Source organism: Thamnophis elegans, chromosome 1 (assembly GCF_009769535.1).
Source record: "Thamnophis elegans isolate rThaEle1 chromosome 1, rThaEle1.pri, whole genome shotgun sequence".
NCBI classification, from domain to species: Eukaryota; Metazoa; Chordata; class Lepidosauria; order Squamata; family Colubridae; genus Thamnophis; species Thamnophis elegans.
The window spans coordinates 131,552,289-131,574,136 of NC_045541.1; the positions used below are offsets into that span (position 1 = coordinate 131,552,289).

The window sequence follows — 21,848 nt, forward strand, 5'->3', positions numbered from 1 at the left end:
AATTGTCCAGTGTTTTGAAATCCAGCTCTGAATTGCCATAACCAACGGAAAAGAGATCATGGATATATCAGTCTGAAACATCTGGAGGAAATTCAGTTGCATGTAGCTATAAAATCTGTTCATGAAGGCAAACCACAAAACTCAGACCTATTTCTGGTCACCTGCCCCCCCCCCCCCCCAAGACGAATGCATTGATACATGATCAAAAAACCAAATAGTAATTTCATACTTGATTCCACCCCTTTTCTCTGGAATATCTCTGGAGCATGAGTAACTTGCATGCTGCAGAAGTGGAGGAGGATCTATTTCCTTAGTGTCTCCTTGCATTGCCATCTTAGGCATGGATATGTTCTCATTAGGTGGGAAGACAGAAGAAAAGGAGTTCTATTTAGCAAGTGGGACTGTGCTAACTAGAGATGGCATGTATATTTGACCGTATCAAACCTTTAGTGTGTAGATAATAGCCATCTGAAGCAGCAAATTACCTTCTAACACAAAATGCCAAATATAAATTGAATTTCCCCATGCTTTTCTTGTGCCAGCTATTAAAATCTAGCCCCAAAATATTTTAAAGTACTTAGTACTACAGTAATAAAACTAGGATGTTGAAACTTCAGGACTTTTCCTTCATTAAGAAATGAAAATAAATGAAATATGCAGCATTAATCGCTTGTTGGCTCTATTTTTTTAAAAACAGACTGCCTATAGTCTAAAAAACTGGGAATTAATGTTTTTCTATTTAATTTGTTTTCTACCAGGGAGCGTGAACTGCTTGCCTTTGGTACCAACTTAATTTGATGAGATTTGTGGATGTACATGCAATATACCCCATTCCCAGTTTCACTTAAGGTAGTGAAATGTTGGGGAGGGGGGAAGTGCTTTATTGATCCAAGAACCCAAATTGCATAGAAAGCATTGTCTATCTTAACTTCTTAAAATTATCCAATGCAATGTTTTTTTTCTGTCATAATTGTTGGTGGGATCGCTTGCCCATTCCCACTGCTACATGATACTTGGAAATTTAGGAAAGAAAAATGTCCTTCCAATAGCAGGAAGGAGATAAAGAGTAAAAGTGCTTCGTATGCCCACAGAATTAAGATGCAGGATGAACATTGAATAGAATAGAATAACAAGGAAGGAACCTTGGAGGTCCTCTAGTCAAACCCTCTGCTCAAGCAGGAAATCCTATACCATTTTAGACAAATGGTTGTCCAATCTCTTCTTAAAAACTTCCAGTGTTGGAGAATTCACAACACTGGAAGTTGTTCCACTGGCTACTAGCCAGTAAATTTTTTTAGGAACACAGGAATGCAATCAGATCTCCTCAGCTAGTTATGACTAAGTTAGGGTACTTTCTCCCCCCCCCAAAAAAATCCTATTCTCATGGTCAGTTGTTAGCCCACCCTACACCTTTTCGAATTAAGTGAACTTTCAAATCAAAAGTGGCCCTGAGCCAGATGCTCTTTCGGCTTCGCTGGCTGAATGGCCCGCATTAAGCAAAGGGAACTATTTTTATCATCCGGAAAAACCGCCCAGCCCAGTTCGCAGCTTTCCTTCCGAGAGAGAAGGTGCCGAGCGAGGTTATATTGCCCGCTTGGAAGGCACGCCCTTTGACCTGGAAGCCTTCCCGGTTACAGCGATGTGAAAGCTGGCGTCCTGCACTTGCTCGGGCTCCTGCTTCCATTCCGACTGGACTTGAGCATTTGAGGGGGGGGCGCAGGGGGAAGCTGAGAGTGGACGAGAGGGGCGCCTGGCGGGAACGGGCAGGAGAGCCATCCTGTTCTGTCCGCGAAAAGTCCCGCCTCCCCCACGCCGGCTGCGATCTCCTCCCCTGCGGTCCCCTCTTCTCCTCCCACCTTGACGTCTGGAACTGGCAGCCCGGCCGGTTCCGCATTCCCGACCCCTCCCCGCAGCGCAGGGGCTGCTATATAATAGGGGCTGATGCAACCCACCCAGCCGTCCGGCACAGCCTGCGAGAGGGGCCAAGCGGCTGGCGGTGAAGGCGGGGCTGCTGCGACCCAGGCGTGCCCGCGGCCGCAGGAAGGATCGGTCCCGGGACCAGGCTGAGATCGGCACGGCGGGCCTGGAGGGAGAAGGCGAGAGTCGCTCCCGGCGCTGGGCGGCGGCGGCGGCGGCGCTGGAGGAGCTGAGCGTGCGACTCGGCTCCCGCTGCAGCCGGGCCCCGGGGGCGCCTTTTCCGTCCCTCCGGTGGGTACAGAAAAGGATTGCGCGCGGCGGAAGGGCGGGTTGGTGCTGCGGGAGCTCCGCGCGTGGTTTCTTCCTGGTCCGCCTGCCGAGGCTGCGATCGTCGGATCTGACTTTCGGCGTCCCTGCTCGGGGCCTGTGCTTTCCCCCAGGAGCGACGATGGTGGAGCCTCAGCCGCTCTGGGGGCTGCTAGCCCCGGGCCGTTGGCGCATTCCCAGGGTCGAAGCTGCCGCGCCCCCCATTAGCTGCTGCTTAGGACTCTTTCACTGCCTTGCTGACACGCTGAGTGTCTAAATATCGTAGCCGCTTTCCCCCCACCCCCCAGTGCAAAATTCCGGTACATTTGTATAGTGAGCGGGAAACTGATACTTAGTAATGGGAGAGAAAGCTCCGTTGCTATTTATTTATTTTGGATGAATCGGTGCGGAACGTAAATTTCATTGTCGGGTATCGGGATATCCTGAAAGCTTTCTCCCTGGTTTCTTGTAGGCACTATTCGGTATTCTAACTTTCCAAGCAGCTGGGGGAATCTGGGCTGGAAAAAGATTGAATTAAATTTCCTTTCCTAATCTAGTAAATTGCATCAAGGCAGGATTCTTGGCATCGGCAACAAAGCACTGATATTGGTAGTTAGATTAAACTGTAAGAGGATGCTTGTGCAACATACCTCAGGTCAGAGGTGACCCTTTAAGGCAGGTATACTGTCCAGCTATCATGTTTAGGAATGCTGTAAATTACTAAAGAGGCAGCGATGCGATGTAACATTAGGAGGAAAAGAATTTTATTCCAGTTTAATTTTGTATTTTCTTTTATAACCATTTTATCTAGAACATTTTCATTTCACTTTTCATTGATAAACAGTTCCACAAAGGGACATTTTTTTCTTCATCCTACTGGAAGTTTTTTGGGTGTCCTGCATCATAATTGGACATTTTATTTCACTGTTTGCTTTTCTTCCTTTTCCTGCATGTCCTATCAGAATCTTTTCCTTCTTTATCCACCTATTTGGCTCTTCCTCCATCCACCCATTTCTCAAGAGTAAAGGAAAACAGGACAGCAAGGCCCCGTCTTCTATTTGATATTAGGGAAGAAACAGCATGGTGAGCTGGCTTTTCCAGGTAGGAGAATGACAAGAAGGCTTTTGTGTCCCTAAAGAGATAAGAGCTACAGAGTGCTCCCAATAGATAACAAGTAACAGAGCTGTAGTTTACTTATGTGTTATATAGAATTGCTGTAAGAATTATGCCTTCTGTGCTAACTTCCCCCTTCCCTTTCTTATGATTTTCTTATTAATAATGTTCCTGCTTCAGCCATAGGTTTTCTTCCACTAATCTAGAGGATATGTTTCCCCATCCATTCATGTGTCTCTAGTGCTTTTATGAATGAGTTTTCTGCTTCAGGACAGGACCATCCCCACTGGTTTAGTTTCCAGACTATAATGGGGTTAAAGTTGTGGATGCAGAAGTGTTAGTTAAACTGAGCTAGGCCATGCCTGGAGGAGCTAGGAAAAGTGATTTGAAGCTTGCAAATTTCATAGCTTTGATTTGGACGTGTCTGTTAGTTAGCCACACCTTTTCTGGCATGTAAGTTTTATTTTACTGATTGAAAACAAGAGCATGAAGGCCTGAAGAAAGCATCTTTTGTGGGGCCATATTTACAGTGTGCTGCATTCTTTGCATATCTTTTGCCTATTGCTATAAATTTGAGTGCTTTCTTGAAAAACATTGTGACTTTCTGGAAAACTGATGAGTTTTTTGTTGCTGTTGTTCCGTGTTTTCTTTTTTTACACAGAACAGTTTTGCTGCGTATGCTTTTGCACTGTAGGCTATAGATCCCATAAATGCACAGAATGCTGTCTTAATCCCTTTGAAAAGCATCTTGTTACTAACTCGGATTGAGAGCTTCTTTCTTTCTGTTTAGACTGGCAAAGAGAGTAATGGCATAATGGTGCTTTTTGCCAGTCCGCTTGTTCACTTCTTTGGGTTGCACAACGCGATTGTGCAGGCTAGTAATCTTTTTGACTAAAGCTTGAGCTGAGCTCACATCCACCTGATCTGTTTTGTTCTGGAAAGTGGATGCTTCGTGTCTGCCATTTCACAAAAGATCTTCCACCTCTCTGAAACCTGTAAAGGAAACTAAGCACAGAAAGAATCCTAAATTCACTTTAGTATCAAGCATGAAATGGAGCGAAAGCTGGTTTTCTGCATTTCCCTCTAGAAGGCCCTTTTCTTTCTTCCCCAGCCCCTGCCCTTAATTATTTGAGAGTAGATTGCAGATGAAATCGAGAGGGGGAAAAACAGCAAGCAAGAGCCACATTATGTTTCTTTTTCTTTTAATGAAGGCCCTGCGGAGGTGTACTTGAAAACACAGGGTCTCCTATGCCCTCAAGGTGGGTGAGAACACTCGCTTGGCTGGTTCCAGGGCCATATGCAACTGATGGTGGCCAATGAAATGGGGCCTGGCTTGTTCTGTTGCTTGTCTTGGCAGCTTGCTCCATGGCTTGTATTACCAGCCCTGGAACGCAAGGACTGCCAAACTCACTGGCTGTATGTGTATATGCATGTGTGTGTGTGCGCGCACGCACATGTGTTGGGGCTTGGAGAGCTGAGCCGAGACAAATACTTCACTGAGTCAGGCTAGGAATTTTTCAGCTTATTTCTTGACGCTTGCATGGAAGCAATCTGCAGGCTCTTGCCAGAGTTCTCCACTGGGAATCGGCAAACTTGTGGGGGCGTTCGGGAGACCAGTTGTTAGGATGTTGAATTCTTTGTGCAGTTCCTAACAGTTTAAAATGCCCATTTGTGTGGGTGGGTCAGGGGGACATAGGACTTGCAGTCAAAATCCATCTTCCTTGCAAGGAGCAGCAGTCTTGAGATTATATGCTTGTTCTGGAGGATTGAAGAGACAAATGAGGCTGTTTGCTCTGTAACCTCTGGCCATTATGCAGTAAACGCCATGGGAATACTGCATCTCTGCCCCAAATTCCAGGGACTTTCTCATTGAAATATGATCTTTATTTCTATAGTTATTGTTCTAGAAACATAGATCAATACCAAAGAGATTCTTTTGTTGTTGCAGAAGTGAAAGAATGAGCAGCATTATAATGAGGGTTAAAATATGGTGATCCGCCTAATAGAGCTAGGTACAATTCATTTCAACCTTTAGTTGAATAAGAGGCTTTGAAGAAGCATTTTCAATGCCTCAGTTTTTGTTAGACTATAACTTCTCTCACTCTCAACCACCGATAGCCTAGTGGGGACTCCAGCCAAGTGCTTCTGATGGGGCACCTTGAGAGGATTATGATCCATATTCTTTCATTGCTGCTATTACTGGTGAAGTCGATAAACAAGGGGATGGAAGACTTAGAGAAGAAGGGCTTCAAAGGCATTGGACCCCGCTCTTGAATGTATACTTTGGAAGAGGCCTCTGTTTCTAGCTATGTTCCAGCAGTAAATAATATAGTAGCTTTTGCATCAGCAGGAAGATTGCAGTGGAACCTGAGGCCTACACATTTACAATATTTACAAGCTAGCTAGATGATAGATAGATAGATAGATAGATAGATAGATAGATAGATAGATAGATAGATAGATAGATAATGAATGTATGTATGTATGTATGTATGTTGATAGACATACATACATACATACATACAATATATATATTGAAATATCAACTTTTGGAACATGTTTTATACAACATGCTAAGCCGCAAAAAAAGCAAACCACTATGTCTTTGGTTTTATGAAGGCCTATGTAGAGACAGGAATATGTTCTCATGGCTCTCTTGCATATAAAAATAATTTATTTTAATAAATTATTTTAAATTAAATAATAATTTAAAAATAAGGAATATGTTCTCATGGCTCTCTTGCATATAAAAATAATTTATTTTAATAAATTATTTTAAATTAAATAATAATTTAAAAATAATTTAATTGGGTCACACTTCCCCAATTTAGGTAGGCTGAACTACATATCTCATCATTGCCAATCAGGATGCAGCAGATTGAACTAGTCCTAGGTTAACTTAGCGAAATGTAAAATCTAGAATCTTAAGCACTGTCCTAATAACAATGCCAGCTTTGGGATTTGAATATGAAAAAATCATATCAGAAAAAAAATCACTTGTTTAATATCCAAATGTGATATTAAAAGAAAAAAAATTCTACCCTATAGGAGTTTTCCTTGAATTACTTCCAGTCAGTTTTGAATATTTGCATAGCTGCCTTTTAAAAAAGGTAACACAAATTAGAAAAAAAGTTGCTTTCAAATGCCTTTTCATTGAAACACATATGGGCCAAATTAGACATAATGAATGTAGGTTAAAACATTATTCTCCAAAGCATCTGAAGGTAGAACAAGAAGCAATGAATGGAAACTAATCATGAAGAGAACCAACCTAGAACTAAGGAGAAATTTCCTGACCGAACAATTAATCAATAGAACTACTTGCCTCCGGAAGTTGTGGGTGCTTCAATACCCGAGGCTTTCAAAAAGTCTGGACAAACATTTGTTTGAAATGATAGAGATGCTTGAGCAGGGGTATGGACTAGAAGACCTCCAAGGTCCTTCCTATTCTGTTATCATAATTGAAGCCTCAGCCAAATCATGACAAAGCTAATAGGAAATGTCTTAGGAAGAGAAAATACAAGGTAGGTTACAATACTAAACCAGTTTTCAAACGTTTTTTATATCACATGTTTCTTAGTCTCCACAACTCTGGAAAATATTTTAAAAGTTTGTTTACAAAAGAACATCAAGAGTAGAAGAAAGTGCAGTTATTAATGTAATTCAAATGTATACCAGCTCCTTTATGTCACTTCGGCAGTAGGAACAATTTTCTACCTAGGCAAATTATTTCTGGTTTGGCAGGTTTAATCGCTTCACTTTTAGAACCTCAATAAAAAGCAAGGGACACATAAAATGATATGGAAGATGATCTTTGTGGTGCGCAACCTTAAGTCTAACTAACTGCATTAGAAAAGCTGAAGCTTTCGCTGCCTCTTGTGACCTGACATGCTCCGTGTTGAACGGTAACTTGGTTTATACCCCTATCCATGTGACTTTAGGCCAGCAATGATAGGAGGTGCATCTAACATATCTAGAAGGCATTGAATTGGAAAAGATAGATTTAGATTAATGATAATAACTGATTTGTTTTAAAATAAGGCCTTTTGGCTTCCTTTAGTTGTTCCAGTTGTTATAAATTACAGTTGCAATGGCCTCTTGTGGTTGAGAATGCTGAATGGCGTTAAGAGCTGCTCTGGAGGAGCCCTAAATGGTCTGTCCCTGCTCAAAGGTGAAGGGGGTTAGGGAAGGAGAGTTGATCATGATAAAATACAGTACACACTTTGCATTGAAATGTACCTTTATCAAATGTTAGTACAGGTGGGTCCTGGACTTTTGACCACAACTGAGCCCAAAATTTCTATTGTAAAGTGAGACATTTGTTAAGTGAGTTTTGTCCCATTTTATGACCTTTCTTGCCACAGTTGTTAAGTGAATCACTGCAGTTGATAAGTTACTTACTCAGTTGTTAAGTGAATCTGGCTTCCCTGTTGACTTTGCTTGTTAGACGGTTGCAAAAAGCAATCGCATGACCCTGGGACTCTGCAATGGTCATAAATATGAACCTGTTGCCAAGCATCTGAATTTTGATCACCTGATTGTGGGGATCCTGCAAAGTTTGTAATTTTGAAAAATGGTCATGTCACTTTTTTTTCAGTGCCGTTGTAACTTTGAACGGTCACTAAATGAACTGTTGTAAGTCAAGGACTACCTGTATCTCCCATTAGGGTGACAGGTGATATGAAAGAGCTATTTCAAATGCTACAGAGCTGCTGCCAGTGTACATCCTGGTCTAGTGGAAAAGTAGTGAAAGATCTGGTGTTATATAATGGTTGAGGTGTTGGGCGAGCAGGGAGGAGACCCAGATTCTAAATACTTTCAGCCATGGAAGTTCACTGGCTGATCTTTGTTGAATCATTTAAATCAACTCCTCTAGAATTGTGGAAGGCAGGGAAAATATGCCTCACTAGAATAAAAATGCATACTAAATGAAAATACCTAATACTACGTCATCTTTGGCATAATATAAGACAGCTGTGTATTATCAGGAATATTGTGCATATTTATTTTAGGTACAATGTATATTTGAATTCATACTTAATACTAACCATAATTCTTTCTGTCTAGCTCAGCATATTGCATAAATGCATCTGTTAAGGTTTGTAATCCAAGTTAGTTATAATTTAGTTACTAAATAATGGTTTAGAGCAGTGGTAGTCAACCTGGTCCCTACCGCCCACTAGTGGGCGTTCCAGCTTTCATGGTGGGCGGTAGGGTTTGCAGTAACTCTGCTGTATAAATTTTATAAAGTAAAGTTACTTCCCTAATCACTATTACTATGGAACCAGTGGCTGGTTAGAAAATTTTACTACTAACAGAGATACAAAAGTGGGCGGTAGGTATAAAAAGGTTGACTACCCCTGGTTTAGAGGATGTGTGAAGCCAATGTGTTCTTGACTTTGCAAAGGCCAAATGTTCTTTTTCCTAAATAAATATTCAAGGGTATTATTAATGTGATAATACATACTCTTTCTCAACTGTCATTCAAGCTTATAGCATCAGTGTCAAGTTTAATCACATGAATTCTGAAAAAGCAAAGCTTTCTCCCTAGCAGTGATTCATTATTTTAATTTTATTTAGTTTATTTAACACCACTGTTTGTGATTACCCTTCAGTCAAATGAGCATTTATAACTACCTGTCAATCAAATGATTTCCAAAGGTTACCAAATCTGTGGTAAAACACTAAAACCTGCATATACATACCTTGCTTCTTGCACATACACACGAACACAAAGCAGTGTCAGTGCCTCACCCACCTCCTTCACATTTAGCATTTTAAGAACAGCAGTTGAGTGAAAGTTCTGGCAGGATGTGTTATAAGTTTGGCAGGATGGGCAGAAACAAGCTCTGTAGCTTTCATCATTGTGCTGAACAGTATCAACAGATAAAATCAAGGTGGTCCTCTTTATGAAGGTTCTTTCCCCTGACTTTAAAACTACTGGCGACTGTTACTAGCACAACCCAAACCAAATATGGGAAAGCATTTTAAATAGTAGTACTTTCCAAAGGAACATTTTAGTAGGCAGTACTAAAGTTGATCAATGCTTTTGAGGTTTCACCTGGAGAGACTACATAATTCCTAGTCCTAAATAATCTCTGCAATTTGTTAACTTCCTTTTGCAATTCTGCCTTCCTCCTTGAGTTTCTAAATACCTTGAACAGGCTCCTTGATGCATTAGCTAATCATTACTTCTTGTTTGTTAAAGCATTAATCCACAAAGTTGGTTGATTCCTCTCGGTATAGCAATTATTAATTCCTCTTCTTTTTTTTCTTGTGAACAACCTCCTTTCAATTTAGCAAATGCTTATAGACACATAAAGAAGGTACAATGTTCAGTTGTCTAGCTTTGCTTAATGTTTTCCCTCCGACAGCCTTTTACTTTTGCATTTTATTTTCTTTGTTTAACTGTTTGAAAGCAGATTGGTTTTGATCTGTGATGGGATTTCTTAATAAGAATAAATATTCATAAAGATATCTTTGTCCAAAGGTTTTTGTGCAGTGTCTTAGACAACAAACTTTTAACTACATGGCCGGAAAGTCTGCTTTAAACTTACTTTATGTTATTTTATTTATCAATTTTCATAGCCATGTATGAGGGAGGGGGGAGGGAGAGACAGAGAGACAGAGATATAGAAAGAAAGGCAGGGGAAGTTTCACAGAAAATAGCCAATTATAATGCTTCTTCATAACACTCTTTGTGGATTCTCCCTGCTTAGTTTCCTATGGAAAATGATGGTTAGTTTCTCCTTTTTTTGTATAGGGTGTGGAATTGTGTATCTTGCTATGATGCCAGGGCAGATTCCAGACCCATCCTTGACAGCTGGCGCTCTGCCTGGCCTTGGCCCTTTGGCAGGGTTACCTGGTACTACCTTGACAGCAGAGGAACTGAAGTATGCCGACATTCGCAGCATTGGGGCCATGATCTCACCACTACATTTCCTGGAGGTGAAACTGGGCAAGAGGCCTCAGCCAATGAAAAGTGAGGTAGGTTCTAATATAAAATTGGGTTGAAGTGCCAGCCGTATTTGTCCATCAGGGTTCAAAAACAGTAAAGAATCGTTCCTTTTGTTCATAAACCTACAGGCTTTCTCTGCTTATGCGCATGCATGCTTTGAAAATTATTTGGAGAGCTGATTTGGGTGAGCTCTGTACCTTTTCTCCTGCTCTTTAAAGCAGCCCAATTATTTCCAGTCTTCCACATGAGCCTGAAGAAATGTACCACTGCTATAAGTGGCCTATTCCTTAAAGGTAATGAGCTTGCGTGGATTTTGGGTTTTTATTAGGAGTTTTTTTTAGATTTCTAAATTAGGCAAAATTGAAAATTTGAAATAGCAGTAGCAATAGCAATAGCAGTAGACTTATATACCGCTTCATAGGCCTTTCAGGCCTCTCTAAGCGGTTTACAGAGAGTCAGCATATTGCCCCCAACAATCTGGGTCCTCATTTTACCCACCTCGGAAGGATGGAAGGCTGAGTCAACCCTGAGCCGGTGAGATTTGAACCGCTGACCTGCTGATCTAGCAGTAGCCTGCAGTGCTGCATTTAACCACTGCGCCACCTTGGCTCTTAAAATAAAGGTAATGTTAGTCTTTAGTCTAATCTAGTGTTATGCAGTTCATAATTTCAAAATAACTATCCAAAATAACAGGAACTGTGGTTCTGTGGAACGGTGTCATCCCTTAGATACATAAAAGATACATCACAAGAGCCAAGGTGGCGCAGTGGTTAGAGTGCAGTACTGCAGGCCACTTCAGCTGACTGCTATCTGCAGTTCAGCGGTTCAAATCTCACCGGCTCAAGGTTGACTCAGCCTTCCATCCTTCTGAGGTGGGTGAAATGAGGACCCAGACTGTGGGGGCAATATGCTGACTCTGTAAACCGCTTAGAGAGGGATGAAAGCCCTATGAAGCGGTATATAAGTCTAACTGCTATTGCTATTGCTATAAAGCCATCATTCTTCTGGCCTTTCACAAGGCACTGAAGACTTGGGTTTTCCATGACAGTAGACCAGAACATTAGGGGAGCCTTTTTTCAGGATGTACATGTATGTATAAGTATGTATATGCATCACACGTGAGAGAGAGTGCCTTCGATATGATGGGCTTTTAAATTTGTTTTAATTGTTAGTTGTTGCTTTTAACTGGATGCTGGCTACTTAGAATTACACGTCAAATAGGCAATCATTTAAATTGAATGAATGAACAAACCTACATATAAGTACTTACTGTATTAAAGAACTGATTCCTTGATTAGTTGGTATAAAGCTCACACAAAGCAGCCTGGAGAGTCTTTTTTTCCCCTCACACCACCAACAATTATGATGAAAAAAAGTAAAGTTGATCCTCCTTTCTAGAACTCCGAAATAGGTTGTATTTATATAGTTGTACTTTTTTTTATATTTGTAAAACTACATTTATTCATTAACTTCAGAAAAGCTGACATGTATGCTTGTCTGTAAAAAGAGAACATGTGGTTTTAAAATAATGTTGACATTTGAGAAAGCTGTGATCTTCTCCATACCTCTAAAGTATTTACTTGGAAATAACCATAGTGTGACTTGCTTTTACATAAACAAGTCTGATTGATTTGAGCAGAAAGGTCCAATAATGTAGTAGATCAGAGACGTAAGGTTATTGTAGAAGGAAGTGAATATTCAGTGGTAAATGTTGGAATATATAGTAATGAAAATTTGAAGGAAGAGCAAATGGCAACAATGGAGAGTCTGGTCCTATGAAGTGTGAACACAGGATACAACGAAAGCAAAGGTTTCATACTATGCCGAGGGGAGTAACTTGCTGGTCACTACACTATGTGCACTGAGTTCAAGATGGGGTTATACCAGAGGTGGGTTCCTACCAGTTCGCACCTATTCAGTAGAACCGGTTTGTCAAATCTACCAAACCGGTTAGAAGAGGTTCCACCAGTGGACCCGGAAAGCAGGCCACACCTACAGAAGAGGTTCCAAAATTTTTTGAAACCCACCACTGGCCCTTGGATATGATTATTCTACACTATCATGCTCATATTTATAAAACTCAGTGTCTCTTTGAAAAGTAAGGATGACTACTGCGTTTGTGGTGCAATCAGAACATTGCGTGCGTTGAAGTTGTTTTAACGCAAACCAAAGATGCCTTTTAAAAAACAAGTTTACATCATATTCTTATGCATGCCAGTGCTGTGTGTGAGGTAATTTAAGGTGGTTCTGACAAGTGTCGTCATATCCGGTCACATGGGTGGCAAGCCACTCCTATCCAGTCACATGGGTGGCAAGCCACTCCCACAAAGGAGGCCACACCCACAGAGTAGGTTCGAACAATTTTTGAAACCCACCACTGGGTTATACCATCTGAACAGGGTTGATTTCAGCATTGCATACCAGGCTCATTTTAACAGGAGTGCTGCAGATATTGGCTGAAGGTCACCCAAATAATCTAAATCTTTCAGGATCCTTTACAATGAGATTCCCAGGAGAAGAATTTTAGATGGCTTCTTTGCTGAAGCTTTATTCAGTAGTGATATAAAATTGTCACCCAGGCCTCATTGATGATAAATGGTCCACGAGCTTAATGATATGCTGCCCTGAATCTCCTTGTGCTTATGCATGGGCAGGGAGAAGAATATTTTGAAGGTGCTAATTGCCTGATGAATAATTAGTGGCATACATTGCCACTCTCCCTCTTAAGATGTAGGCATCTATTCCACATCAGTATCATCAGGACATGCGAATCTGTCTGTGGGCTTGTTAAAAAGCCCACAGACAAAAAAGCAGAATATAGATTTGAGTATTTCAATCCTTGTCCCTATGGCAGTTTAAGGATTAAATGTTTTGTGGAGGTAAGCGTCATGCGCTGAGGGGGTGAGATGTAGTTAGCATCATGTGATTCTTTGTCTTTGTTCAGTTTTCTTATTGCACTTGCGTTTTTTTCTTTTAGCTAGATGAGGAAGAAGAAAGGAGGAAAAGACGCAGAGAGAAGAACAAAGTGGCAGCTGCTCGATGTCGGAACAAGAAGAAAGAGAGAACTGAATTCCTGCAGCGGGTGAGTGTGACCCCTTGTTCCTTCTACTATTATAAAGACAGATAAAACATCTGAAGAAAATCCTCTGATTTCCTGGAAGCACCTGTGTTATTCTCCATGCGTGCTTCACAATGCAGAGAAGTGCTCTGTCTGTCTGTTTTGCTTTGGATGTTGGATGAGGCAGTGGCTTTTTTTCCACAGTGTAAGTGAGAAACCAAAAACTTCACCTCCACATTTCTCTGATTTTGCATAGGAATCTGAGCGCCTGGAACTCATGAATGCTGAGCTGAAGGCACAGATAGAAGAGCTAAAGCAGGAGAGGCAGCAGCTGATTTTGATGCTGAATCGCCACCGTCCCACCTGCATTGTTCGGACAGATAGTGTGAAAACACCAGAGAATGAAGCCAATCCATTGCTGGAACAGCTTGAGAAGAAATGAAATAAAACACATGGTGGGCAAGGCGTTGCACAAACAGGGTCTCTGAGAGTCTCTCATCTAATTACTGTATGACAAACTGTGCACTGTCAAGATTAGTGCAGTCAGGACTAAGGAGCTTCCTTAAAGATTGCACATTCCAGATAAAGGAAGAGAAGGATCAATGGAACACTGAAGTGGGAAGCTTCCTTTGCCACTAAGAGGTCAGCTTGAGTGGATATGGTGGCCATTGTGAAGGCTTTGCTGGTTGTCCTTGCAGTACTTCAAGGACTGGAAAATCTGTGGAAAAATTTGTGGAAAATCTTTAAGCAGCCCATTACAGGCCTGCATTCCAAGCCTGGACACTGGGAGGGTAGCATCATGGTTCTTGCTACTCCTCTTCTCACAGCGAATGGTTGAGAGTTAGTAGGGATTAAGTGGAAGCCATCAACAGGCAAAACTGGGCAGACAATAGTTCTTGTATCCTCCCCATTTAGGACCTGTCATGTGCTATCTCCTTCCTTCCTTCCTTCCTTCCTTCCTTCCTTCCTTCCTTCCTTCCTTCCCTCCTTCCTTCCTTCCTTTCTCTCAGTGTCTCTCTCTCTTTCAGAACCAGAAACCAAGAATGGCAAACACTTGACACAAGTCCTGCCTCATTGCTGGGCCTGTCTGTGGCACTGTGGCGCAGGCGCCCCCACAAGCATACCCTCAGTATAATGTTTACAGCCCAGCTGTCCAGAGGCCATGCTTTTAAAATGCACATTTTTACAGTTTTTAAATATTTTTTTATAAAAGTTTTATACAGCCTCTATACGGATTTATATAATCACTTGATGTGATCCAATAGAAATGTATGTTATTATGGTCTTTGTTACAAATATATATGCGGCAGTTATCTCCATTGTGTTATTTGTTTGGTGGTATCCAGTCCTTTCCCTCGGCATGCTGGGAAAAGGGCCCTGTGCCTTTAGTCTGGCTGCACTGCCATGTCCATCCATGTACGTCCTTCATAATATTCAGTCCTGTATCAGTAAATGTTAACTTTTACTTACCCTCCTATCTCCTGTGCTTCATTCTGCGTTCTGATGCGCTGATTGCATTATGTTTAGGTATGTTTTTGACCTACTTTTTTCAGAACTATTGAAAAAATGTTTCAAAATACTTTAGCAGCCAAAATTCAAGCCACTACATCTTTAATTTCATCAGTCTCATCCCTGACACCTTTTGTGTGTGTGTCTAAATCTTACATGATTACGTGTCAGGATATTTAAAATATATATCAGAATTTAATTTGAAAACTATATTTAATTTGGTGACCGTCTTGAAATAATTGGCTGTTGGAGATATCTCAACTTGGGTTAAGATTTGGGTTCAAGATAACTATTTGACACAGAATTGCATGCAAATGTTTAGGCACTCTGGTCAAATTGCATGTTTCAGTGAATCCTTAAGTGAACAGAAGGATTTAAACAGGGTATCTTTTTGAAAATTTGAGTGCATATGTCCTATTGAATAATAGATTCAGAATATGGAAGCAGTAAATATGGTTGAGGCAGAAGCTTCCCAATTGATTCATTAATATTTTTTTAAGCTGTAAAGATGCTCCTAAAGTCTTCAAAAGGCAATGAACTCAAGAGACCTACTGTTAGCCAATTGAAAACAATTCCATAGTAAACAAATTCTCTGACCTTTGTAACCTTTCAGATTGGAATAGTTCTATGTTCAACAACGTGAACTCCTCTTAGACGCAGTGTCTGAGCATTTGAAAATGAAAATAATTCAGTCTTACAAAACCAGGGAAGACTGTAAAATCCATCTGTCTTGTCTGTCTACCCACACACCATTATGTATGTTTGTGTTCATGCTCTCAGTTCAACGGCACACATATGTACAGTTTAATTTTACTGCAGATTATGTTCTGTTTTTAAACTCATGCCACCCCTTGCATTTCTAAGGATAACACTCCCGCACTAGAAATGCTCCCTATTTTATCAAAGTCAATATCATTTTCTCTTTCAGTTTCATTCATTCTTTTGGAATTAATGATCTACAGAATGTGTCATACAAACCTAAGCTTTCGCATAATAGGGCTATTTGGAGGTTCTACAGCTGGAAAGTCTATGACTACTCAGATATTGTCTTACTACAAATCCGGTCAATTGTTAGGCTGACTGGAAATCGAAGGCCCACCAGTTTCTCATCTTTATTCTATAGTAACAAAGCAACAATAATGGAAATTCAACTCTTGTTATCAACTGCTTTAATTCCTGGGGTGAAAAGAAATACCTTTGATAATAAATGAGATGCATTAATATGAATAAAACTCTATGCCAGCCTTCTCCAAAGTGATGCCTTTGAGACAGGTTAGACTTTAATACTTATAATTCCTACTACGGTTCAGGATTATAGAAGTTGAAGTACTATGCATTCAGAGAGCAATGATTTGATAACTGCTGCTCTATACTGCCTCTCCTACTGAATCTTTAGCCCCTTACTATTGTAGAAATGAAGCTGAGGGAGGTAGATACAGCCAGTTTGGTCTAATGGTTAAGGTACCAGGCTAGAAACCAAGAGCCATATGAGCTTGTCGATCAGAAAGGTCTGCAGTTCAGCGGTTTGAATTCCTAGCGCCGTGTAACGAAGTGAACTCCCATTACTTGTCCCAGCTTCTGCCAACCTAGCAGTTCGAAAGCATATTAAAATGCGAGTAGAAAAATATGGACCACCTTGGTGGGAAGGTAACAGCATTCCATGCACCTTTGGCATTTAGTCATGCTGGCCACATGACCACAGAGACTGTTTTCAGACAGAGCTGGCACTTTGGCTTTGTAATTGAGATGAGCACCGCCCCCTAGAGTTGGGAACGACTAGCATATATGTGGGAGGGGAACCTTTACCTATTGTGGCTCAGTGGTTAGGGTGCAGTACTGCAGGCCACTTCAGCTGACTGTTATCTGCAGTTCAGCGGTTCTAATCTCACCAGGCTCAAGGTTGACTCAGCCTTCCATCCTTCCGAGGTGGGTGAAATGAGGACCCAGACTGTGGGGGCAACATGCTGACTCTGTAAACCGCTTAGAGAGGGCTGAAAGCCCTATGAAGCGGTATATAAGTCTAATAAATAAATAAATAAGTGCAAAACCTCAATCTCTCCTTATTTCGTCTACACATTATATAGTGGATGTCATTGCAATAAGAAATTATTCTTAATTCCAGTTAATTCCAGTTAATTCCAGAATTGCAATTTGAGTGAGTTGAATAGGAATTCTGGTCTATTAGAAAATCCAATAGTGACAGTATAACTTTGAGGCTCTGGGAATCAGGCTCTATTCTGCCAAGAAGAGCTAGGTTGGGATAGCGGCAGTGTTCCCACAACTGTTTTCCTACTTGACCTGCTTAAATTGCTACAGCACCAGGCATCATTAGCATGCAAGCTATTAGGATTGTACCTTGTTGTTAGCAGTACCACTTGGTTCCCAGAATTCCTTTTGACAACTCCAAAACAGAAAGAATGAGGATGTATTTAAAAATATAAAGCATGTTGAGAAATTGGATTTGATTACAAACAAATATTACTCCATGTTCTCTTAGCAATTATGATAAATGAGAGATAAGCATTTTCATGCCATGTTTATTTATTTGTTTGTTTATTTGTTTATATTTTATGTTTCTAAACCACATCCCTCACTGTTATATTTTGCTGAATTCCTTCTGAACTATTTGCCAGTTTTCTAATGGTTCATTTTAAAATCTGATTCATAAAATGTTTCTTCAGGGTTATTGAACAAATATATACATTACCGCAATAGAGTTTATGAACAGAAATATGTATTTCATAACTTATTTTTATAAACTCTATCACAGCAGTGAACAGTAAAAGTATATTAAGGAAGCAACATGTTATAAAAATTGACCAGGGAAAGCAAAATGAGTCTAATAAATGTCAAACATAGCTTTCACATGATACAATGATACAATTTTTTCCAGGAAGCTAGCAAGGAAAATTTGGTAATTTCAATCTTCCTTGAAAGAGAGTTGTATACATTGGGACTGACACACACACACAAAAATCCCTGCTTTCGACAGAAAGTACGATAAAAATCCAGTGAAAACGGATTGCTCAAAGCCACTATGTACTGTACTTAGTGCAAGTGTGAGCATTTATGGCCACCATGTGGTTGTCTGGAGCAATTGCTTTATGACAAGAATGCACATTGGGCTAAGATCTTTCTGCTAAACTGTAGTTTATGAATGGGTCTCACATAAAGCTAAGCCAAAATCAAACCACATCATGGCTAAGCAGGATATATAAATTAAGATATAGTTATGAGGCACCAGACCATACCTAAAGCTGCAACCTGAATCCAATCTTAGAACAGATTCATTAAAAGAATTGGATTGAGATTGGAAGAGAGAATGGCCTTGAGGGCTGGAGAAATAACTGTTACCGAATCAATGGTCAGATAAATGGGCTTGAGCCCAGGCCAAGAAAATAACTTGAGAAAACATCTCAAATAAGGTCTTCCCTTTTATTTGAGAAAGAAAGAAAGGAGGGATCACATTCAGACTTGCAAGATTGATGTTGGCCGTACAAAGTAAAACAGAAGAAAGAAACCAATGGTATGTAGATCAGGACTACAAGTAACAGAATCTTGCAAGCCTGAATGTGCCTCTCCCTCCTTTATCTTCACATGAACTAAGGATGTTTTCTCAAATTGTTTGTTTGGCCTGGACTCAAGCTCCATTTATCTGACTATTGCCTTGGTAGCATTGCCTTCTTCTGCCCAAAGCCCTCTATAAATCTAAATCTTTCATTTTTGTTATTTTAATAAAATGGGTTTACTCTAGATCAGGGGTTTCAAACTCGCATCATCACGCAACATATTGCGACTTTTCCCCTTCGCTAAAATGGGAGTGCGCGTGATGCATCTGGCCTGCGGGCCGCAGGTTTGACACCCCTGCTTTAGATGAAACTTCACAAGGAGCACAATTCATGCTTTGTATGGCGAGAACCCCAGAATTGGTTTCACCGTCAGCGCTCTTATTGAAGAGTTATGGAAAAGAGCTTTGTCCAGACATCAAGAAGTACTGTGTATTGACAGTATAGAAGTACTGTGTGTAGACCAGTGCCATATCATGTTGTGTTTACACAATAGGTTTAACTAGAATAGCTGCAGAGTTAGCAGGTAGATGATACCTGGATGATATATTGGGTTAATTTTGGTTTGCTACTTTGTGGAATAGGAACTTGTTGGTTTAAACAAAAGTTCATTATTCAACGTATTATCCAAACCCAGAGTATGTTGTACAGACATGACAATACAATAGCTTTACATCTTTGGGATCCTGCAAACATATTGCCAGTGTTAAATAATTGTTGAAAACGTTCATCTACCATTCCAATTTTCCCCCAAACCTTTTAAAGCAATACGATAATCTGTTAGGGTTAATTTCTTTTACATTGCTGGGAGTTTAGTTAGCCTAAATCAGGGGTGTCAAACTCACGTTGTCACAGTGGCATCACATGACATATCAGGACATTTTTTTCTCCTTCACTAAACCGGGCATGGGCATGCTCAGTGCATGATGTGTCTGGCCGCAGGCCGTGAGTTTGACAGCACTGGCCTAAATGATTCTTTCCATCCCTCATGATTTTATGATAAGCCAGGGGTGTCAAACTTGCAGCCTGCAGGCCAGATGCATCATGTGCTGGCCCCGCCTTTGCCCGGTTTAGCAAAAGGAGAAAAAAATCCTGATATGTCACGTAACGCCACCATGATAACGTGAGCTTGACACCCCTGTGATAAGCAGACCTTTACAGATTCCAGTTTGCATCTTAAATAATTATGTTGGAAAAGAGAAGAGGAGAGAGAATTAGGTATGTTGGCCACCTTGAGTTATTTATACAAATAAAAAAGGTAGGTTATAAATAAATAAACAACAAAAACAAGTTAATATAACTATTCAGTCTATAAATATGCTTCTCTATCCAAAGTAGACATACCTAGAAATGCAGGTAGGATGGAGTTGGCATGTTCTATTTCCTTCAAGTGGGAATAAACACATAAAAAACCCCAAGCCAAACCACATGCATATGGCTGACAAACATCATTTTTTCCAATTACTGCATCTCAAATACAATATTTCTTTAAAAAATTGCTATGTTTCTGCTTGTCATAAAGGTGCTACCATTATTTTGGATTCGTAACTGCAAATGAAAATAGCTGTGATCCCAAATGCTGGTACAGTAGTGAATAGCTTTCAGGAAGTACAGTTTGTTCAGCCAGCTAGTGATGCTGACAACACCTCGCCCCCGCTACATTGAGTTCCTGGCCAAAGATTAACAAAGTTCTGAACGCCCTTTTTCCTCAGTAAACAGGCTTCCGATAATCACTGGAGCTGCACCCCAATCTAGAATGCCTTTCTTTTATGCAAGTAGAATGCCTATCTCCCCCATCAGAGGCTTTGTGTTTTTAACAATTCTAAGACAGCATCTTCTGGGCCTGTATCTCCATCTAGGAAAAGTCTGAACTGGTAGAATTCTTTCAGCCATGCAATTTTTACAAACAAAACAGGCTGCTGTACTTTTAATCTGCTTGGCAAACTTTCATGTAGGCCACCATAAAAGGACAGGGATGCTAAAAAATGCTTTCACTCTTGGAAAACAATCTAATAATTTTGTGATATAGCACAATAATTTGTCTGGACCTTGCTGACAATTCTTTTCAGTCCAAAGTTTCATATTTTGATGCTAGATACAATCCTGAAATATGAAGTATTTACACTGTTAAAGGCTTTATAATTCTCTGAATTGCCTCACCATTACCACCAAATCCCTCGTTTCAAATATTACATTAAAAAAAAAGTTTCTCTAATAAATACAATAATGGATTCTTTGAATAAAAACCTAGCAATAGGAGGAGATCCTTACTGGATCAGTCCAAATGCCTATATGGAACAGCATATGTTTTTTCACAACCTAAGTCCAGAAACAGGACAAGAACACCAAATTGCTCATTTATGACAGCAACTTGATTTGATCTGCCTCTTTCCTGATCCTGGATAGAGATGGGAATGATTAAGATTAACTCTAATATTTTACAAAACTCAAGGCTTAAACATATTCAACACAACTTCCTCCTATTCTCTTCACAACAACCCCATGAGTTAAATCAGACTGAGAGAAAAATGTCTGGCTCAGGATCACACAGCTGGCTTTAATAGCCAATGGTAAGGTTAAGGTTGCCCTCACAAATATGTGCTAGTTGTTCCCAACTCTAGGGGGTGGTGCTCATCTCTGTTTCAAAGCTGAAAAGCCAGCACTGTCCTAAGATATCTCTGTGGTCATGTGGCCGGCAAGACTAAGTGCAAAAGCGCACGGAACCTTCCCACCAAAGTGATCCCTATTTTTTACTTGCATTTTTATGTGCTTTCAAACAGGTTGGCAGAAGCTGGGACAAGTAACCGGAGCTCACTCTTTTAGGCGGCGCTAGGGATTCGAACCGGTGAACTGCTGACCTTTCTGATCGACAAGCTCAGCGTCTTAGCCACTGAGCCACCATGTCCTATTAAGCAGGACTAGAACTCATAGTTTCTTGCTTTCTAGCCTGGTACCTTAACCACTAGACCAAACTGGCTGTATCTACCTCCCCCAGTTTTAGAAAACAAAAGGATGACTGGCTTTGTTTGGAGATATTCTTACTAGCTTTAAAAAAGAGACAAAAGAAACTTGAAATGGGACAGAACATTCTACAAAGGGTGTTAGGAAGAATATTGGCTAGCAATCTTTAGTCTGTTTTTTTTGGTACATGAGTATTTGTGATTGTTTACTTTCCTCACAGCAGCCACTGGTGTTCTGTGTGAATATATCCGCTGTATGTGTTCAAATTCCAGATGTGCCAACTAGCCTTAAATAAGAAAAAATAGTGAATGTGAATAAAAGAACCTCAAACTTAGCTTAAGTTTTAGTTGATAAGCATCAGTTCTGCAGAATCTGATGCTAATCTTGGGTTTTTTTTTCTATTTCTGTTCCCATATATGAGAATAGAATTGGAAATGATGATCTTCCAGATATTTGTTAA

General features: G+C 40.4%; 1 protein-coding gene across 1 annotated transcript; it reads left to right on the forward strand.

The window, feature by feature from the left end:
* The first annotated feature begins 1,870 nt into the window (after nucleotides 1-1,870).
* On the forward strand, nucleotides 1,871-14,821 carry JDP2 (Jun dimerization protein 2). Its single transcript, XM_032237589.1, has 4 exons — nucleotides 1,871-2,208; nucleotides 10,100-10,323; nucleotides 13,272-13,376; nucleotides 13,609-14,821. The coding sequence occupies exons 2-4, from the start codon at nucleotides 10,123-10,125 to the stop codon at nucleotides 13,792-13,794; spliced, it is 492 nt and encodes a 163-aa protein (XP_032093480.1). The 5' UTR covers nucleotides 1,871-2,208; nucleotides 10,100-10,122; the 3' UTR covers nucleotides 13,795-14,821.
* Nucleotides 14,822-21,848: the final 7,027 nt, after the last annotated feature.

Coding starts and splice junctions, on each gene's coding strand:
- JDP2 (XM_032237589.1), top strand. CDS start 10,123: ATGATGCCAGGGCAGATTCCAGACCCATCCTTGACAGCTGGCGCTCTG. Junction 10,324..13,271: donor CTCAGCCAATGAAAAGTGAG/GTAGGTTCTAAT, acceptor TTTTTCTTTTAG/CTAGATGAGGAAGAAGAAAG. Junction 13,377..13,608: donor GAACTGAATTCCTGCAGCGG/GTGAGTGTGACC, acceptor GATTTTGCATAG/GAATCTGAGCGCCTGGAACT.